The sequence below is a fragment of the Centropristis striata genome, chromosome 4 (assembly GCF_030273125.1).
Source record: "Centropristis striata isolate RG_2023a ecotype Rhode Island chromosome 4, C.striata_1.0, whole genome shotgun sequence".
NCBI lineage: Eukaryota > Metazoa > Chordata > Actinopteri > Perciformes > Serranidae > Centropristis > Centropristis striata.
Genome location: NC_081520.1, coordinates 26109689 through 26130155, shown reverse-complemented (window position 1 = coordinate 26130155; position 20467 = coordinate 26109689). Strand labels below are relative to the sequence as shown.

Here is a 20467-nt window from a genome sequence, read left to right as displayed (position 1 = left end):
TATCCGGTCGCATCAGTTTATTGTTCACAACCCTAGTCAGAACTGGACATTTGTTCTTCTTCCGGTCTTCTTTAAAATGTACTCGTGTGCACAAAGTGACAAAATGTGCTATCCACAGAGCTGCTGCTGCACTCATATTTTATGTGATGGGTGGATGTTGGTGTACATGTGGTGTCTGAACAGAGTTTAACAAATACCAACTAGATAAATAATTATTGAATCAAGAACAAGTCTGTGCTTTTGTCTTTGTGGAGAAAATGTATCAAAAAGTGAATTTGAAAAAGAAAAAAAATGTTTTTACGATCTTGGATGAACTAAATGATGAAGCTGAATTTTTATGATCTTAGCTCAACTGCATTTAATATCCTCTCTAGCTAACAAAGAAGATAAAGTAGAAATCCTCCTGTTTCTTTACTTCTCTAAAATAGTTTTTGAACAAGACACTGAACCATCCAATGAAATGGGTGAATGAGAGGAAAATGTTAGATAAAAGTGTTCTATCAATGCAGTTGTTTTTTCCCAAAAGAAACAAGATTAATGAAAAAATAATTGAAATGATGATGATCTGAAGATGTTTCAGTCTGAATTCAACATCATAAAGAAGTTACTAATGCAAAACTTTGGTTTGGCTTTTGTTTTCTAGATTCCAGCCAGTAACTAAGGGAGAAGAATCAGGTTCACGTGTTTATTTGTAATATGCACAACAATAAAAAAAAAAAGTTTTTGAAGGAAAATATGCAAGTAAAAAATAAGAATGTAAGCCAAAAAATAGTGCAGAAGTAAACAATATACATTTGTGAAGGTAAAATATGATCTAAAATATCTTGTGGTAGACCTTTGCATTAGCAACATTAATTCCAGGAAAAATATTAAAGATATTACCAGCTATTTCTCACGTCTTTATTGGGAAGAAATGGAATATAATTATTAATATTAAATAATGATGAATGTTGAGGTAAATTTTCGGGGTAATGTGAAAATTTTTTAAAATGCATTCCGTGCTAATTATTACCTTATAACTATCAATTTTATTAATTTAGAAAATGAAGCATGGTGCCAAACATTAATATACTGATAACAAATCATTATTTTGTACATTTTCCTTCACATTGAGCTTTCAGTGATTTTACCTCAGCTTCAATACCTTGTATCTCCTGCGGGAGGCGTCACAGGACAGATTTTAGGGTGCAGGGAATCTTGCGGTCAGTCAGAAAGAGAAGAAAACTGTTTAATTAATGTAATTTTAAGACATATACAGTCCAGAACCTGTCAGTGTTATATTGCAGTGTGCTTAGAATAATCTACAGTTTATTTTCTGTGTTTTGTTCTTCAGTGACAGATGTGTCACAGATGATTGCCTCAAGGTGATTCTCATATGATAGAATTGTTTGTATCGGACTCTTAACATCATATTGCAAGGGTTTCATAGTTTATCTCCTGGTCACATGAGGATTGTGTGTTGGTTTGTGGGAACTGGTCCCCCTCCTGCTTTCCCAGGCTGCAGGTGTCGATGAGGTTTAACGACCTGTTTCACACCTCCAGCAGCTGAGTCTGACATCCGCTAAGCCCGTGTGTTCACGTCTGATGACTTTTGTTTACTGACAGAGGACGTTCACACAGCGTTCTTCGTCCTGATGATACAGTCAGATACATTTAATGGTGACATCTGTAAAGTGTGAACAAATTCTCAGCTGAGGATCAAATATGTTTGAAGCTTTGAAGCTCTTACTGGAGAAACTTTTCCAGAGGTTTTATTTAGAAAGTTTTGAAGCTGGTTCCTAGATCGTTTTCCCTGACATGTGGGCCTGTCGGAACTGGGTCTCCTAACACAGCTCATGTGGGCCTGCCACCGCAACAATTTGTATTTGTCTGTTTTAATTTAAGAGCAGACAAACTAAAAAAAAGCAAGCAAGCAAAAACACATGGAGGGATGTGAAATTAATCTGTGCCTCTGTTACTTCTTAATATCTTGAAACTTGAGACAAGAGGATGTGCTGGAACTTCTTTTTGTCATAAAAACAAACAAAATTCCCATCTCTCTACTTCTTCGTTCATTCGTTCATACTTTTTTCTATTAATTGTGTGTTTGTTTTGTCATGTTTGTTAAACATTTAGCTTTGACTTGTTTTTAAATCAGTCTGAGAGGTCGCAGCAAAACATTATTGTGAGTTTTTAGGGATTTAAATGTTTCCAGAGATATTAGTAGGACACTCACCCAGTCAGTCAGTTGTCAGTTTAATGACTCTTAGTCCCTGTAGGAATAATGAATCCTCATCATGTTGAGTCACAGTCTGATGCTCTTCTGTCTCGTGGCCACCAGGTGGAGCTGTGAGCTGTTTCAGTCACCACCTCCTCCTTCTTCTCCAGCTCAGCTTCTGCATCATCTGCTTCTCCTTCTCCATCTGTTTTTCTCCCTCGGTTTCCTCCTTCCTCCTTCTTTTTCTTCTGCTTCCTTCTTTCCTCCTTCATGTTTAACTCTTTCCTGAGTCATTTCGTCTCAGATTATTTCTCATTATTTCTTCCTCATATCAAACTTCTTCACAACTTTGCTCTCCTTTTCTTCCTCTTTTTTTTCCTTTTCAGCACTATTTCTTCTTCACATCAAACTTCTCAACTTCAAATCTCCCTTTTTCATCTTTCTTGTATTCCTCCATCCATCCATCCATTCTAGTCCGCTTATCCGGGGCCGGGTCGTGGGTGCAGCAGGCTAAGCAGGGCAGTCGAGGTGCCCCTCTCCCCAGCCACAACGTCCAGCTCCTCCTGGGGGACCCCGAGGCTTTCCCAGGCCAGGAGAGAGATATAATCCCTCCATTGTGTTCTGGGTCCTTCCCGGGTCCTTTTACCAGTTGGACATGCCCGGAACACCTCTAACAGGAGGCGCCCGGGAGGCATCCTTACCAGATGCCTAAACCACCCTAGCTGGCTCTTTTCGACACGAAGTAGCAGCGGCTCTACTGTGAGCTCCCTCCGGATGTCTGAGCTCCTCACCCTATCTCTAAGGCTGAGCCCAGCCGCCCTAAGTAGGAAACTCATTTCAGCCGCTTGTATCCGTGATCTTGTTCTTTCGGTCACTACCCAAAGGTCATGACCATAGGTGAGGGTTGGAACATAGATGGACCTGTAAATCGAGAGCTTTGCCTTCAGGCTCAGCTCCTTCTTCACCACAACGGTCCGTTACAACGCCCGCATTACTGCTGACCCTGCACCAAACCGCCTGTCCATCTCATGCTCCGTTCTACCCTCATTAGTGAACACGACCCGAGAAACTTCACTTGAGGCAGTATCTCTCTCCCCACCCAGAGGGGGCAGTCCACCGTTTTCCAGCAGAGAACCATGGCCTCAGACTTGGAAGTGCTGACTCATCCAAACCGATTCGCACTCGGCTGCAAACCGCCCCAGTGAGTGCTGGAGGTCCCGGTCTGATGAAACCAAAAGAACCACATCATCTGCAAAAAGCAGAGATGCAATTCTAAGGTCACCAAACCGGACCACTTCCTCCCCCCGGCTGTGCCTTGAGATCCTGTCCATGAATACCACAAACAGAATCGGAGACAAGGGGCAACCCTGGCGGAGGCCAACACCCACCGGGAACGTGTTTGACATGGTACCGAGTATGCGGACACAGCTCTCACTTTGGGTATATAGGGACTGGATAGCTTGTAGCAACGAGCCCCGGTACCCCATATTCCCGCAGTACCCGCCACAAGACTCCCAGAGGGACATGGTCGTAGGCCTTCTCCAAGTCCACAAAACATGTAGACTGGATGAGCAAACTCCCATGACCCCTCCAGAAGTCTCGCAAGGGTAAAGAGCTGGTCCGTTGTCCAGAACATGCGGCCGCAGATCTGACGACACGATTATGAAATCGATCATCGATCTTTGGGCTAGAGGGCTCTGGTACCAAGTACACTTATGAGCAACTCTATGTTCGAACATGGTGTTCGTTATGGACAATCCGTGACTACCGCAGAAGTCCAATAACAGAAAAGATCTGAACTGCTGTTCGGTGCATAAGCACAGACAACAGTCAGAGACCTTCTCCTCACGACTTGCAGCCGCAAGGAGGCGACTCTCTCTTTCCTCAGGGAGAACTCCAACACAGCGGCGCTCAGCCGGGGGCTTGTGAGTATCCCCACACCCGCCCTGTGCCTCTCACCCTGGGCAACTCCGGAAAAGGAGAGAGTCCAGCCTCTCTCCAGTTCAGTTCCAGAGCCCACGCTATGCGTGGAGGTGAGTCCAACTATTTTTAGTCAGTAACGCTCCACCGCACAAGCTTGGGCTCCTTCCCTAGGGAAGGAGGGGACGGGGGTCAGCACACCCAGGTCCCCGCCTTTGCCTGGTCAGCAGGTCCTCGTGATTTCTTTGGGCTGGACAAAGGCCCGGCCACCAGACGCTCACCTGCGTGCTCCCTCCAGGAGAGGGCCCCGGTTTACCCGTGCCGGGCGAGGTACACGGTTATTCGTTTTCCTGCTTCATAAGGGTCTTTGAATTGCTCTTTGTCTGGCTCCTCCCCTTGGACCACTTTGCCTTGGGAGACCCTACTAGGAGCTATTGCTCCCGACAACACAGCTCCCAGGATCACTGAAGCACACAAACCCCTCCACCACGTTAAGCTGGCGAATCCCTTCCTCCTAATTTTATTTTCATCGTCACATTTTCTTCCTTTTTTGCTATTTTCTCTGTTTTGTTCTTTTTCTCCTCCTCGTCCCCCTTCTCATTTTCCTTCTCCTTCTTTTACTCATCCCCCCTTTTCTACTTCCCCCTCCTTCTCCCCATCTGTCTTTTTCAACTTCTTCACCTTCTCCTCTGTCCTCCTCCTTTGTTTTTCTTCTCCCTTTTCTTCCTCCTCTCCTTCCTCCTTCTTTTTCCTCTTCCTCCTCCCTCCTCCCCCTCATCTCCTCTCCTTCTTCTCCTTCCTCCTCCTTCCTCTCCTTCTTTTTGCTCCTCCTCCTCTTCCCCCTCCTCCTCCCATCCTCTCCTTCTTCTCCCTCCTCTCCTTCTTTTCCCTTCTCCCTCCTCCTCCTTCTCCTTCTCCTCTCCTCTCCTTCTTCTCCCTCCTCCATCCTCCTCTTCCTCCCTTTTCTTCTCCTTTTTGCTCCTCCCCCTGTTCTTAAAGCTTTCTCCTTGCTGCAAAAACTAATTTTGTTTATTACAAACACTGATTATACAATAACTTTCTTCTTTTTTAACTTTTCTTTCTGATTATTTTGTTGATGTGATGTTTCAGTAGTTTGTTGTATAAACTTCATCTCCGTGTCGTTCTGATATGCTCTCCGCTCTGCAGCCTCATTGATCTCAACATCTGTCTGTTAAACCGTCAGAGAGAGACTGATTGATATGTAGAGCTCTGTCTCTCTCACACACACATACACACACACACACACACACACACACACACACACACACACTGATCAGTCCTGATGTGACGTCAATGTTGATTGATTGATTGATTGATTGATTATCAGCCAGCTGGTGTGTTTAAAGATTTCTAACAGTTTCTTTCTCCTCTCTGCCTCCCTGACAGATTCCAGACGAGTTCGACAGAGGTGAGTGTCAATACTGTGTGTGTGCGTGTGTGTGTTTTAACTTTCCTAAATTTAAGGAGTCCATTGTTGGTTGTTTCTTTGATCTTGTGGTTCTTTTGGCAAGTTTGTGTCTCATTTCACAATTTAGTTTATTTCTGTAACATGATGTTGTTGATTGTGCTGGAAAGAGATTTTTCTGGTTGAATTGAGAAAAAAGTAAATACATTAAATGTAAGCTTAGACCTACAATCTACAGAAAGAGAAAGAGAACCTCGGTTCACAAAAATGTATTTGAATCAGAGCTGAAACTATCTGACGTTCTATAGATTAAACAATGAATTGAATGATGGATCAAATATCTGCCGATTAATTGATAATAAAATGAATCATTGGGTGAACACCTCACCATGCATTATTGCAAGCTGACACTTTCTTAAGTTCAATTTCATTTTTGGATGAGACTCAAAAAAACATTATCTGCATTAGTTGATAAAGGAATTAATTGTAAGTTGAAGACACCAGATGCCTCTTTTGGTGCATGTGTTCTTATTGAAAGAACTGTGTGTGTGTGTTGTATCCACCCTGCTTGGTCCAGATGAGTCCTCCTCCATCTCCTCCTGAACATGTGTGTTTTTATTGACACCCTGACAGCGACATGTGTGTGTGTTGGTGTCAGTGTTTGTTTGAATGATGGATCACTCCACAGAGCCTCGGTGGCACTGCCAACTGTGTGTGTGTGTGTGTGTGTGTGTGTGTGTGTGTGTGTGTGTGTGCCAACCATCCATATGCCCCTGTCCCATCAGTCATTCTCCCCAAACTGCCCATCTGACCGCCTGAAAAATACCACACAAACAGATTTACTTTCTGGATCCAAAGACAGACTGCAAGAACAGAAGTCAAACCTGCAAAAATAAAACGCAGGCATTTCCTTTTCAAAAGTCCCCAAATACAAAAGAGAACTGCCCAAAATGTTGAAATGCCAAAACTGCAGTTCCTCGACTGACCACTTGAGGCCAGATGCATAAGGGAGTCAATCATCATGTTATAATGTCCAATTTTACAGCAGAAATAAACAGTTGTTAACAGCCCGGTTCAAAAGGTTTTGGTCCTATTTTTCTCTTTGACCGGACTGAAATGGGGCTGTAATGTTGAGAATACATGTGGACTAAAGAATACATGTTGACTAAAGCAGACTAATCTGAGGACTTGGAATAAAACTGGCTGATACAATTAATACCAGTTTTCTCTGATGTGGTGCAGAAAAAGAAGTCTTTAAATGTCCAACATCAGGAGAGTGATGAGCTCTGACAGCCACACAGATTCTTATGATGATGTCGAACCTAATGAACGAAGCTTCTGATCGATGCGCTGCAAGCTGACTCGCCCTCTAAATGTGTTCTGATCGCCTGCTGCTTCCAATAATCACTTCATCAATACCTGTCCGTCCCAGAGGTCCAGTCCGTGTCTCCTGCCTGCGCGTGTCCCTCCTCCTGAATCCATCCACCATAAAATACTCCCTGAGGTCCACTTTGACCTTTTCTGACTACAAAACTGCATCTCCTCACCCTCTCACTGTGTCTGTAACTTTATTACTGTCTCTGCTCTGTTTTTCCTCATCTTTTCATCTTCCTGTCTGTCTCTATCTGTCTGTCCATCTGTCTCCATCTCTGTCTCCCCGAGGTCCTCCACTCATAAAGCTAATGTGTTGTTTACAGCTGGCTGCTTGTTGTTGCTCTGCTCTAAATGCTGGGGCTAAAATTAAAAGTGTGAAGTGAATGGAGTCTGGTGAGCTGCAGGAGAAGGATGGATGGATGTGTAGAGAGATGCACAGAAGGATGGAGGGTTTGAATGGTGGACAGAAGGAGGGACTGGACCTCCGGGAACATGGAGCTATTGACGAAGGGATTATTGATATCAGCAGGCGATCAGAATTTGTTTAAAGGAGAGTTCTGTCCCGGCAGATCGACCCGATGGAAACCTCACAGCTGTCACTCACTCACAGTCTGGTTGGTTTAAGACACTAGTATACTCCGTTAAGACCCCACACTGTAGCTTATTATGACTCAGTCCTACACACACCATGCTGCTGACACAAACACTCACTAGAGCACCAAATGTGGATTATCTGCACCTGAAATTAGTCCCCACCCAAAAAGTTTCCTACCTGAGTGGGCTTTGATGTCAAAACAATGGTTTCTGGGTGTGTCCCGTGATGCGGTTGGGCCCAGAAAGACTTTTCCCACAAACTTAACACAATTTAAGAAACGTCTGTAAATCAGAATGTTACAACCCGCCAAATGACTCGTTTCACAGTCAGAATTTGATCCATTCAGTTCGATAACATTTCGATTAATTCAATGATCAGATCAAATCAGCCTTTTTTTATTCAAACACGTAAAAACAAACAAAATATGTATAATTTAAAACATAAAAACAAAACAAACAAGAATAACAATACAATCTTCTGCAGAAACTTAAAAAAACACACATTAAGCAAAATAATAAAGGCCTTATAGATATTTCTTGTCTGTAATGGAGTAGGAAAAAGTGGAGAGCACTTATCAAGTCATAACCCTCTGTTTCTTTTTACCAATGATATTCTATTAACCATATCCTTTAACCATACATAGCCTGGCTGTCTGCCTCTGTATTTTCCTTACACATTACAAAATATTTAAACATTCAAAATGAAACATTAAAATCAATCCAAACACAACCGATCAAAAATACCGACACATCCATAAGGTCAGGTTATTCCAGTCCCTCTCTCTGCTCCTCCGTCTCATATCCCCTCAATATCATATATTTATACATTTGTTCATCTTTTGTACACTGCTCCCTGGCATTTTTTTTCTTTAAAGATCCGGGTATTTTTAATGCACCTAAATCAAACTTTTATCTGCTGCATGCACCGCTGAGCAGCTTTCATAGGAATTAATAGAGCCCGGCCTCCAGCACGACATCCAGTTCTCTTTATACCTCAATGATCTGGACGTTTCTAAGTGGCAGCCATGATAAGAGCTGGTTGCATCATCTTAAAGCTCAGGGAGGGAGTCTCAGTACGTCCTTTCTTATCCTCTTTAGAATAAAATACACTGAACCATTGTTCACTAAAGGAAAAGGGTAAAGACACAGGGAGTAAACGGGTGGTGTTTTGGAATCGTGGCTGTTTTAATATTTGCTCAAACTGAGCTTGTTGATGATCACATCACCGTATGATTATTACATCACATATTGATTTGACTGAGAGGTGATAAATGATATTGATAAATGATTATTACCCACTGACTCGTACATGGTTCATATCTAAATGGCCCTCTGTGCATTTCCCATTAGCCTCCTACAGAGGGCCAATCATGACCTCAGGGACCTCTTAGGGACCTCAGGGAGCAGGGCCAAATATTCCCTGATAAGCTTAGGGACCGGGGTAAAAGTTCATGATCCCTGAGGGACCATCTCTGCTCCTTCATTTTCTCCTCCTCCGCTCCCTCCTCTCTCTCCAGCATCCTCTCCTCCATCCCGTCCTTCTCCTCTGGGAGCAGCAGACGGTGGGCGGAGGGATGGATGATGGAAGGATGGATGGATGAATGGGTCTAATGGGACGTGTTTGGCTACAGACTCTGTTTGCGTGCCAAGTGGCGGCATTTCCCTGTGCGTGATGCAGAGGAGCGTCGAATACCATAGCAACCAGGACATATGACACCTCCTCCACGCACACTCACAAAGCACACCCCTCTGGATTTCATGACATGTATACTGACCCTTGATCCTCACAGGCCAACAATTATCTGAACGTGTGTGTGTGTGTGTGTGTGTGTGTGTGTGTGTGTGCCTGTGTGTGTGCCTGTGTGTGTTTGTGCGTGTGGGTACATAAAACTTATGTTGCCTAACCTCATAATAATCTTCAGGGATGTGATGAATCTTTCAAAATTTGAAATGAAGAGATCCTGTCTTCATTTTTATCTGATGTCTCCTGCGTCCGACTCTGGACAGGAACCAGATCTGATTTATAGTATGAATTCAGATGTGATGATAGAGGCAGTGACAGTCAACTTTTTTGGTGTTGGTACCTTGAAAGTGTTTCAAAAATGCTTATCTGTTTGTGTACAGTTAGATAAAGTGCATCTTCCTGCTACAACTGAACACTGCAGCATTGAAGGGAAACAACCAGCCTGGCTTTAATAAAGTGGACTCTTGCGTACGGTTGTATGAGTCCAAATTGAGCACAAAAATAGTTTCTATCTCATAAATGTCAGCCGTCGACTCCGAGCTCCTAATCCTATAAACCAGCCCTTTAGATTCCTCACTGCATGTGTTTACCATAATGTAAATGTGGAACATAAAACCTGCTCACTGCTGCTGCTCTAACAGGGAAACACACAGACTTTCCCCAGAGGCCAGTCACACAAACACACGCACGCACACCGGTGGGCACATTAAAGAGGCCGGGCCACGCTGCCGTTTGTCACCCGGAGAGAAAACAAATGATGGAGGAGGAGGAGTTGTGAAGCAAATGCTGAGCCTGACCACAGCTTTTGTTTGGGACGGAGGCCCCTCCACCCATCTCTCCGTACCTCCATCTTCTTTTTACCTCTTTCTTCATCCCTCCTTTCCTCTACCCCTTTTTTCTACTCATGTATTTCCTCTTTTTCTCCTCTCCTCCTTCCATCCTCTGCTTTAATACTTTTTTGTTGTTGCTCCTCTTTTTTCACCCTTCCATTTTCCCCATCCTCTCTTTTTATTCCTCCTCTTGTTCCCATTTTTCATACTTGTTTTTTCTGTCTTGAATCTTCCTTTACTCCCTTATTTGCTTTTTACATCCATCTGTTTCCCTCCTCCTCATGTCTTTTTTGTCTTTTATCTTTACCTTTTATCTCCTATATCCCTGTTTTCCTTGCTTTCTTTTCTCCTTTTGCATTCTTACTCTTCATCTTTTCTCCTTCACTCTTTTGTCATCTTTCATCCCTTTATCCTGCATTCTCTACTCTTGTCCTTTTTTCTTTTATCGCTCTTTCTCTCCTTTCCTCCCCCGTCCCCTCCTTCTTTCCTCCCCTCTCCACGCTGCGTTCATAACCGTCTTTCTGTTTATCCTTCCACCTCTTTCTTCTTTTCTCTCATTATTTTGTTCCACCCCTCCCTCCCTCCCTCCCTCCTCCATTCTTCCTCTCCTCCCTCCTTACTAGCTTTTGTGACCTTGTTTATATCCACTCTCTTTTTTCCATCCCTCCTTTCCAGCTTAATGCTGCTTGAAAGGGGGATATTTTCCCACAAGTCGACACATGTGACGGAAACGCAACTTGAAATAGATTTCTTCACGTTCCAAATATGTGGAGCTCCTTCCAGACTGATAAATAACAACATGAAATGATCTGTTTAATTCAACATGAAGTTCGTTTTCTGTGGCCCTCATGTTTACCACCTCTGTTATAGATCACAGAAATGTTTTTATTTCTGTCAGACGCCACCCGTTTTAGCATCAAACATGTCATAGAAACTGTTGCACTTGGTGAAGAAACCAGAAATATTAGACACACTAAGGTCTTTTAGGTTTTTATGGTACATTGTGAGATGTTTATCTGAGCTCTTTAGTCTCTTTCAGCTCCTAGTTTTGGTTTTATGGCACATTTACTGTCCTGTTCAGTTCTACCAGCAGACACTTTCTTAACATCCAGTTTGAAGTTCACACCTGGCCGTAACTGATGCAGCAAGGTGTATTAAACATCGTAATAGTTAAATCTGCCTCTGCACGATCAATTTAGTTTGACTGGCCTCAGCGTCATTCTGCGATCAGTTTCAGCCCAGCTTCTTTGGCCCGGCTCGGCCCAGCCCACCCAGGCTGGTTTAGAGGGAAACACCAGCCCTGATCTGACAGCTCGACCGAGCAAGGCCTCTCGCACAAAGAGCCGACATTGACTATGAAAGGAAGACCGTTAGAGAGGGAGAGAAGATGAAAGGAAGGGAAACAAGGGAGGAGAGGAAAGAGGAGGAGGTGGTGGCCTCTTCTCCAACTCCCAGATTATCATCAGGATGTAAAGAATCCCAATTATTTCACCTCCACACAAACATGCCAGTTGGTAACATTTCTCCACCACCAGTAGGGATGAATTAAACACTTTATATTCTTTACCCTTGTTACAACATTCCCGAAGCCCTAAATAAAGGTAATTTATGGCATTGCTAAACTTCGGCAGGGTTGTTAATCCTCTAAAGGTCCCTACTCTATATAGGCACTAAACCAAAATTCAGTCTCAAAACATTTAAAAAACGTATACATATTTTTTTTAAAAACAGCAGTTTTGAAGCAAAATGGCACATAATCGGCAAACACACACAGGGACATACAGCCGCACTCTTCTTCATCAGTTTTATAGTTTATCGGTGCTAATATGCAGTTAAATTAAGTTGTTGATGGTAGCAGGAGCAGGAACACCTTGCTATTATAAAGAGGGGGAGATGTAACTCTTGTTTCATTTCATTTTACACCCAAAAACCACCTTTGATTAACGAAGACACTAAATGCAACCCCTTTGCTCCTTGTGAAAAGTATGTTTTCTTTTTTTAAAAAATGGCCAAAAATTATCAAAACGGATCATCAGTTATTAAAGTTTCTGCTCAAAAAAGTGGCCAAAACTTCCACCAACCAGATCCTGTTAAAAACATTAAATTCTGCTCCTCAGAGACACTGTGAAGACATGATTGATTCTGCTGAGTGACAAATATTCACTGAAAATCTGTTTACACAGAGCAGAGAGGAGAGGACAGGAAAGGCTGGAAACATGGCAATACTTTAATATGTCGAGTATGTGAAGAAAACTGTTTGTTTTTTTGTTTTGTTTTTCAACATTTGGGACACTCTTTATGTCATAACTGTGTTAGACATGTCTAAGTTGTTCCAACGTCTAGCCATGATTGTGCTGATTCCAAAAATGCCCCAAATGTTGGGCTTCAGACAGTAAAATATTGGCACTTGTATTAAGCACGTAATTTGAGCATAGATCATCTAATTGTCTCTGCTCTGTAGACAAGGATCCAATAAATGGTGGTTCCTGTTGACCAAAACTCATTCTAAAATCATCAGCCTTAATAAGACCACAGGAACCACAAAGGGCATTGATTACATCTGAAAAAGCCCAGCTGGAAGAGGGAAAGTGTCCACTGAACACAAATATTAATTCATCTCAGATCACAAACATTCCTCCTCCTCTCCATCCTTTCCCTCTCATCCTCTGTTCATCCACCCATCAGACATTACTTCCACCCCTCCATCCTTCCCCATCAACACCACCACCTCCTCCTCCTCCCCCCACCCCCTTCAATTAACATAATAAAAGCTTGACTTAATCTGCCCCCTTCCCAAACACATCACAGAAGGCATCCACACATACTGACGAGGCTGACATCATTGGAAAACACTGCAATATATTGCATGCCACACACACACTCAGTTTTCCTACTATAGGGTGGGTTTGGTTGGGTTCCCAAGGGAGAGGTTACTCAACAGCCACGCTTACACTGCCACACTGCATGCTTGCGGGCGTGCGTGTGTGTTATACATCATTTTCCTCAGCGTACACTAGTGTATGTTCACACCCCACTTCATTTCAAAACAAACGTCCAATTAAAGAAAATATGGCCTGACATGAGCCGTTTTTAATTGCTATTAAACCTCAAAACTGCACCACAATGTGTCCATGAAATCACAAAACATCTAAAACTGGATGCTTGATGTCACAATTCCTGATCTAAAACCCATCACAGCCCTGTTTGAGACTTTCTCATCCATTTTGCCCCCAAGCAGATTTGTAAGAAGGCGTAAGAAGTTCCAGCGATGATGTTGAGTTGCCTCAGCTCTCTCAGGCCGCTGTGGCTCTGTGTGCCAGCTCTTGAAGTTTCCTCTTTAACACATGTTCACATTTTTGACACCAAAACAAAAACATGTGGATTGCTGCCTAATTGGAAGTTCATACTTGCACACTGATGCATTTCGCATTAGCTGGGAAATTTCATCAAATGGGGAAACAAGCATTTAACCAAACCAAGACATCATTAAAATCATAGTTTTCTTTGAGCTCCTTATTAAAAGGACACTTTCACACAAACTGACCCCCGCCAGCCCAAGCATATCTCTTACTCACTTTATTCTTAATAATTTGCCTGGTTTTTATACTTATTCCACAGCTGCATCCATAAAAAAACACAAATACCACACACAGGACCAGATTGATTGCTTGCTCCAGTTGTGTAGCTGTTTATGCATTCAATTTGGTTCAGATTAGCAACTTTTAAATGTGCTTTTTATTTTACATGAGTACAAACAGTTGGAAGAGATCTCCAGTTTGCAGTAAAAAAATATAGATTTTTTGTGTTTCCTCTTTAACACCTCGAGATTTTTTTATCCCAAAAGGAAAACGTTTCTCGTCGTCTCACTTTAAGTGCACACTGATGCATTAAAGGCATCAATAAAAACACATTTTTTTGGTGCAGAAAGTGGTCTATGGGCTCCAATTATTGTTGCTTGACTAAATTTTATATGTATTCCTCAAACCGCTTCACTAAATCTTTCTCTTCTTGTATCCTCACAAAGTGAAGTCACACAGCTTGAATTCTTCCTGCAGGTTGAGTTGTTTTCCATGTTCGTATTCCACATGAGCACAAATCTAAAGGTCCTCTTCTTTGCAGTAAAAATGCATCAAACTCTTTGATCTCTAATTTTTTTTGTTGTCAGAAAACTGAATTTCTGCACATCAGTCTTCTCCAACCTTTGCCCCACCTCTGATCTTTATTTTCCTCCCCCATCTGCTAACACACACACTTATACATGCACATATGCACACACCCACACGTGTGATGGCGTCAGCGCGTCATCACAGCAGGACCGCGGCAGATGGCTTCTGCTTCCTGCTTCAGCACGCTGCTATGAACTCTGGGGGATTGAGTCCCCTGGGACCAGAGCGTGCTAGCTTTAGCGTGTGTGTTTAGAGAGGGGGGGAGAGGGGCACGCGTGTGTGTATCTTGCTATTGTGCTCTTATTTGCAGTAATGAGCCCACAGCCCCATGGGGAACCAAGTCTTTATTATTATTAGTCATTAACACGTTGACAGCTGGACGTGTTATTAGCTCGCAGGCCTATCAGCAGGTCGTGTCTCGGCGCCATTGATCAGGTCTGATCAGCACACTGATCATAAATAACTGATCAGCCGACCAATCACAGCTTGCACTGATGGGCTCTGAAAGTGAAACCTCAGCGAGCTTCTCGTACATTAAACACAAACACAAGACCTCACACTGATGCAGATATATATGCACGATAAAGACAAAGATTTGTGTGGTTTGCATGCCAAAAAACTAAAAACTGGGACATTATTTTGGGCATTTGTCATTCTTTTCTTTACTCTAAATCTAAAAAAAGACGAGAAAGTGAATAAATCAGTTTAATAAAGTACTTATTGTGCAGCTGGTTAACTCACTGCGTTTAAAGAGCTGCTGAATATTAAGTGATGAGAAAGTCTGAGTCTGAGTCTGAGATGTTTCAGGGCATCATCATAGTAAGATGTCTAAGAAATGAGCTGATACTTGGAACAGTGTGTAATTTTCAGGCCACAAAAAAAAATTGTGATTCCAATATTATCCAGATAATCATCACAAGATGCTCTTAACTCCAAGTAGAAGTTGGATTTTCTGTCAAATAAAACAACTTCTACTTGATTTGAACTGCGATTTATGTGTTGTGACTAAATTAATGTGACATTTGGAGGAAAAACAGTTGTAAACTTTAATCAATTCAAAGTTCATTGAGTGTTAGTGAGTTGGTTGGCTTTTTAACTCATTTGTGTCAATAAAAACTAATATCCCAATAATGCAAATTAATCATGATGTAGTTATCGTGTTTTTATAGCCACTGACGATAAAATCTATAATATTCAAGCCCTGAATGAAACTTTTGGAGATGATTCTGAAGCAGCTTGTTGAACTCTGATTTTAATATTGGAGGAAGACACTAAATACTGTCATGAATAATATAATTGCACCATTAGAGAGTTGTCAGCTGAACATTGATATTCAGTGGTTTTTCTCCTTGTTGGGCTGCCTGTTGGGGCCAGACAGCCTCATCGAGCTGTTCAGATGTTATCAGCTGTTAATGATGGCGTCTCCTGGGGGAGTTGTAGTTTTTAGGAGCCATAAAGACTTCAGCTGTGCTCGTTTTGCCTCTGTCTGTCCTGAAGACACATCTCTTAACAGTTTTATGGTTGGACTTGTTTCCTTAAATTCTCTTCAATCAAACAGCTGGAGCCTTAACATGCAGACGGATTAATTTCCTTTTTGTATCAGCTGATATTTGTGATGTTTCTCCACTTCCTGTGCTGTTTGACACCTGTGTCCGTGTGTGTGTGTGTGTGTGTGTGTGTGTGTGTGTGTGTGTGTGTGTGTGTGTGTGTGTCAGTGTGTGTGTCAGTGTGTGTGTCAGTGTGTGTGTCAGTGTGTGTGTGTGTCAGTGTGTGTGTGTGTCCATTTGTGTGTGTGTCCGTGTGTGTGTGTGTCCATTTGTGTGTGTGTCCGTGTGTGTGTCAGTGTGTGTGTGTGTCCATTTGTGTGTATGTGTCTGTCCGTGTGTGTCCGTATGAATTAATGAATTAAATAAAATCATCTGCTGTGTGATCCAGACCCTGACGGGTCTTGAGTCTTCTTTTAGACTTTTGTTGACGAGTTGTTTTCTCTGATTCTTTCTCTCAGAGCCTCCCGTCGTCCAACAGTTGAAAAGAACCTACAAATACTTCAAGGATTACAGACAGGTGAGCCGCACGTCCTGCTGAACACCGACTTTAACACACTTCATGTAAACGTATGTCCCTAATTATCCTGACATATATTGTCCCTCAGGGTTTTTTATTATGTCTTTTTTTTGGACTCACTTTTTAAAAAATGTCCTCAAAACACATGGATAAATACACATTCATGTAAAAAATGTGCAAACTAATAAACATTTTTTAAAATTAGTTTCAATGAATTAACTTGAATTTATTTCACTTAATTGAAATATTTTTTATTGGTTTGCATATTTTTGTTGCATCATAAATAATGTATTCTCCTCACTAGAATTTATTTGATTAAATTTAAATATTTTTATTAGTTAGCACAATTTTTCTTGCAACATAAACTATGTATATTTTACTCACTATAATCTATTTTATTTAATTTAAATATTTTTTCAGTGTGTTTACATGCACAGTTTAATTGAGCTATGCTTAAAAATCGATATTGGCCTTCTGTCCTTGTCCCAGTTTACATGCAACTGAGAAAATCGAATAACTGACGAAAACGTGTCCTCCTCCTCAACACTGGGTGGTGATATGCGTCGTTTCAGCGGGTTAATATGGCGCCATTTCCAGTTGACCTCAGTTAGACACTTTGTGCCGTCGCTACTGACTGGCGACCGGCTAATCTGCGACCTGCTAATGGGCGACCAGCTAATGTAACCGGCTGTCTTGGATGTTTTTGTTCCGGGGTCATACGCCAGCGCAGGGGATGGAGCATCTGGAGCATGCATGCATGTGTGGTCTTGTCATACATGCCGGCGAAAATCCTATTCCAATCGCATTATCTGGGTATCATAATTGGAGTTGGAGAACTCCAACATCAGTTGGACTAACACGTTTACATGCATTTCAGTTGTCCAGTTATAGTCAGATTAAGGCAATAATTAGTTTTTTTCAAGTGTCATGTAAACTTACTGACTATGTATTTACAGAGACGAATGTTCTTCAATAGGTAAATGCAAAAAAAGAATATAATAGCTGACTGAACTGCAAAAAAACATGTTAAACTAACTTTTTAGTCTCTTTAAAATGATCTGACTGGATTATTTGGACGTGCAGTTTAAGAATAGATGATAGAAAATCTTCCATTATTAACCAGTGAGTCTCATGATGTTGAAATCTTCTACTAATAAGTGATTCACAACAAAACCTAATCCACACACATTATTCTTGATTTTATCTGAGTTACCAGAATGAATACTTGGAGTTTGAGTAAGACATTACTGTAGAAATGTGTTTCCTCAGTAAATCGTTCTACAATTTCCCCACGCACATCCTAGTCTGAAGGGTTCGGAACAGAGAAGTTGTGGTCTGAACAGTTTCATAATGTATATTCTGTGGATACATATTAATATGGACATCTCCCAGCTTCCTGTTTGGGGATTTGATAGTCGTAATATGGGCCGAGTTTGGCAAGAATAAAATATCTAAGATGGAAGATTCAGCCAGAAGATTTTACTAGTTATGAAATACACAAAAGATTGATTCTGTCCAGTCAGACGATCACACGGGAAAAAAAGTATTCTGTACATGGAGAACCGTTCAACCAGGCTGACAAGAGAAAAACTAAACTAAACTAAATGTGAACAGGTTCCTGTTTTACTGTGAAGTGCACATTAACAAACTGCTGTTGCTTCAGCAAACCAGAATAAAACATTTGGATAGTAAGTTTATGTAAATAACTGCTAACTACTAAGTTAATAGTAACTTCTAATGGGACATTGCTTGGGACATGAACACAACAAATCCCGCCATCTCTTGGGTGGAAGTTCTGTGTCTGTTTGAGTCCTCTCGCTGCAGACTGACTTCTGGAGCTTTTGCTATGAATATTTTTATTTTCAGAGTTTTAAAGCCTACCGGTAGTTTGTCTCTTGCAAACACTAAAGGGCACAGGATGCATTTAATAGCAAAGGTGTTATTGGTTTGCAGAAACATTTTTTTTTTCTGGCAGCTTGTCTGAGTCGATGCTTGAGCACTGTTCAACCATAGGAAATCAGCACATTTTAAACATGTTGACTGTGAGCACTGAGTGGACAGCAGAGGGCCCAAAACAAACACACTAAACTGTGAATCATTTAATTCTTAGTCTTTTGGGGCCAAAACTAAAATATACTGTTTTATACCTATATAAGTATTGTCATGTTTCCTGTCCTGTCCTCTCCTCTCTGTCCTGTGTAAACAGCCTCTCCTGTCCTCTCCTCTCTGCTCTGTGTAAACAGATTCTCAGTGAGTATTTGTCACGTGACCGTTGGTCTCAGCAGAATCAATAATGTCTTCACAGTGTCTCTGAGGAGCAGAATTTAATTTTTTTTTAATTTTTAACAGGATCTGGTTGGTGGAAACGCTTTATTTTAAATGACATATGCAGAATAAAGAGATTCTGACTGTTTTGTTTAGGTCACTTTTTCTTTTTTCTCTTTTTCTGCTGCTGATTGAAGCTTTTCAACAGTCTTGTGTGTTTGTTGTTAATGTTGATGTATGAAGCCACAGTCTGACCTGCTGTCTGTCTCTCTGTTTTGTTGATGTCCCGGTCAGATGATCATCGAGCCGACGAGCCCGAAGCTGCTGCCCGACCCTCTGAAGGAGCCGTACTACCAGCCTCCCTACACGCTGGTACTGGAGCTCACCGACGTCCTGCTGCACCCCGAGTGGTCGGTACGTCTCCGCACACTCTCACCCAGGAGATCTCCCCACGGTTTATAAAACATGAGCTAAAAAAACACTGAATATATAAAAGTCTTGGACACCAGATCCCACCTCACTGAAAAGTCTTGACTCCTTCTGTGTTTACCTTTCACAATAAAAGCCCTAGACATATGCTACACATACAGGTGCATCTCAATAAATTAGAATATCGTAGAAAAGTTTATTTATCTCAGTAATTCAATTCAAAAAGGGGAAATAACACATATAGATCTATTACACACAGAATGAAACATGTCTAAATGTATTTAATTTTTTCTAATTAGAATGCTTATGGCACACATTTATGAAGACCTAAAATTCAGTGTCTTGAAAAAAATGAATATTACAAAAGACCAATTTTAAAAAGTATGTTTAATATTGAAATGTTGGCCTCTGAAAAGTATGTCCATATATATGACTCAATATTTGGTTGGGGTTATTGAACTACTGGAAATTGACTTTTCCATCATATTCTAATTTATTGAGATGCACCTGCATAATCAGTAAAACTTTATATATAAAATATTAATTATTGACACCTTTGTATTGTAGAACAAACAGAAGTTGGAGTTGGGGGTTAATGGTTTTATGGGACAGGTGGAGGACAAGGAGTGTGTGTCAGAGGTGTGTCCCACCACCTGTCGACTTGTCTTGTCTGCTGAGATGCACACACACACACACACGCATGCACTCTGTCCACCTACCTGACAGGTGTGCAGCAGCCGTAACCCGACACCTGCTGCCTGTTAAAACAGACAAACACGCACAGACAAGTAGGTTCACCTGCCCTACTACTTGAACCCTCCTTCCTGCCACACACACACACACACACACACACACACACACACACACACACACTTTTACCCACCATGATTATGTGTTTCTGTTCTTCTTGTATAAACACAAGCCCTCTCTGTTTCTTCCCTCTTCTTCAACTGTCACCAACATTTTATAGCTGTAATCACAGCTGCAGATCATCAAACACAGAAACTAAAGAAAACTTTTCAATTCACTCACCCCTGCCCACACACACACACACACACACAGCAGCAAACAGGAGCCGACCTGAGTGGGAAAGGTCACGACCTCTGAGCGACAGAGTGGAACTAAACAATAACTGTATCTTCTGCCACACACACACAGGCAGAGGTACAAAATCAGTGCATAATTCCACCATTAAAAATGTCCATTTTCAGTCCAGCAAAAATGCACAATATCAGCCGTTATCTTAGTTATCAGCGATCACCCCCCCACCCCCCCCAACAGCACCATCCGCCCCTCTTGACGATCAAGTTAATTTTATTTTCTATGTTGCGCCATATCACAAAATAAGTCATTTAAGGTTGCCATCCTATATATCTTGTCCTATTTACATGACAGCGTGCCATTTTTGACTCTACATGGTTGCACGTTTACAATTCTCGTCTGATCTATGTAGTCCAT

At 41.8% G+C, this 20467-nt stretch overlaps 1 protein-coding gene across 1 annotated transcript in view; it reads left to right on the top strand.

Annotated features, from left to right (window-relative positions):
• timm50 (translocase of inner mitochondrial membrane 50 homolog (S. cerevisiae)) overlaps nt 1-20467 on the top strand; it is a 43067-nt gene that overhangs the window by 11435 nt on the left and 11165 nt on the right. Inside the window, 3 exon segments of the mRNA XM_059331214.1 lie at nt 5525-5546; nt 16257-16315; nt 18875-18994. Of these exon segments, the coding sequence (XP_059187197.1) occupies nt 5525-5546; nt 16257-16315; nt 18875-18994 (201 nt within the window).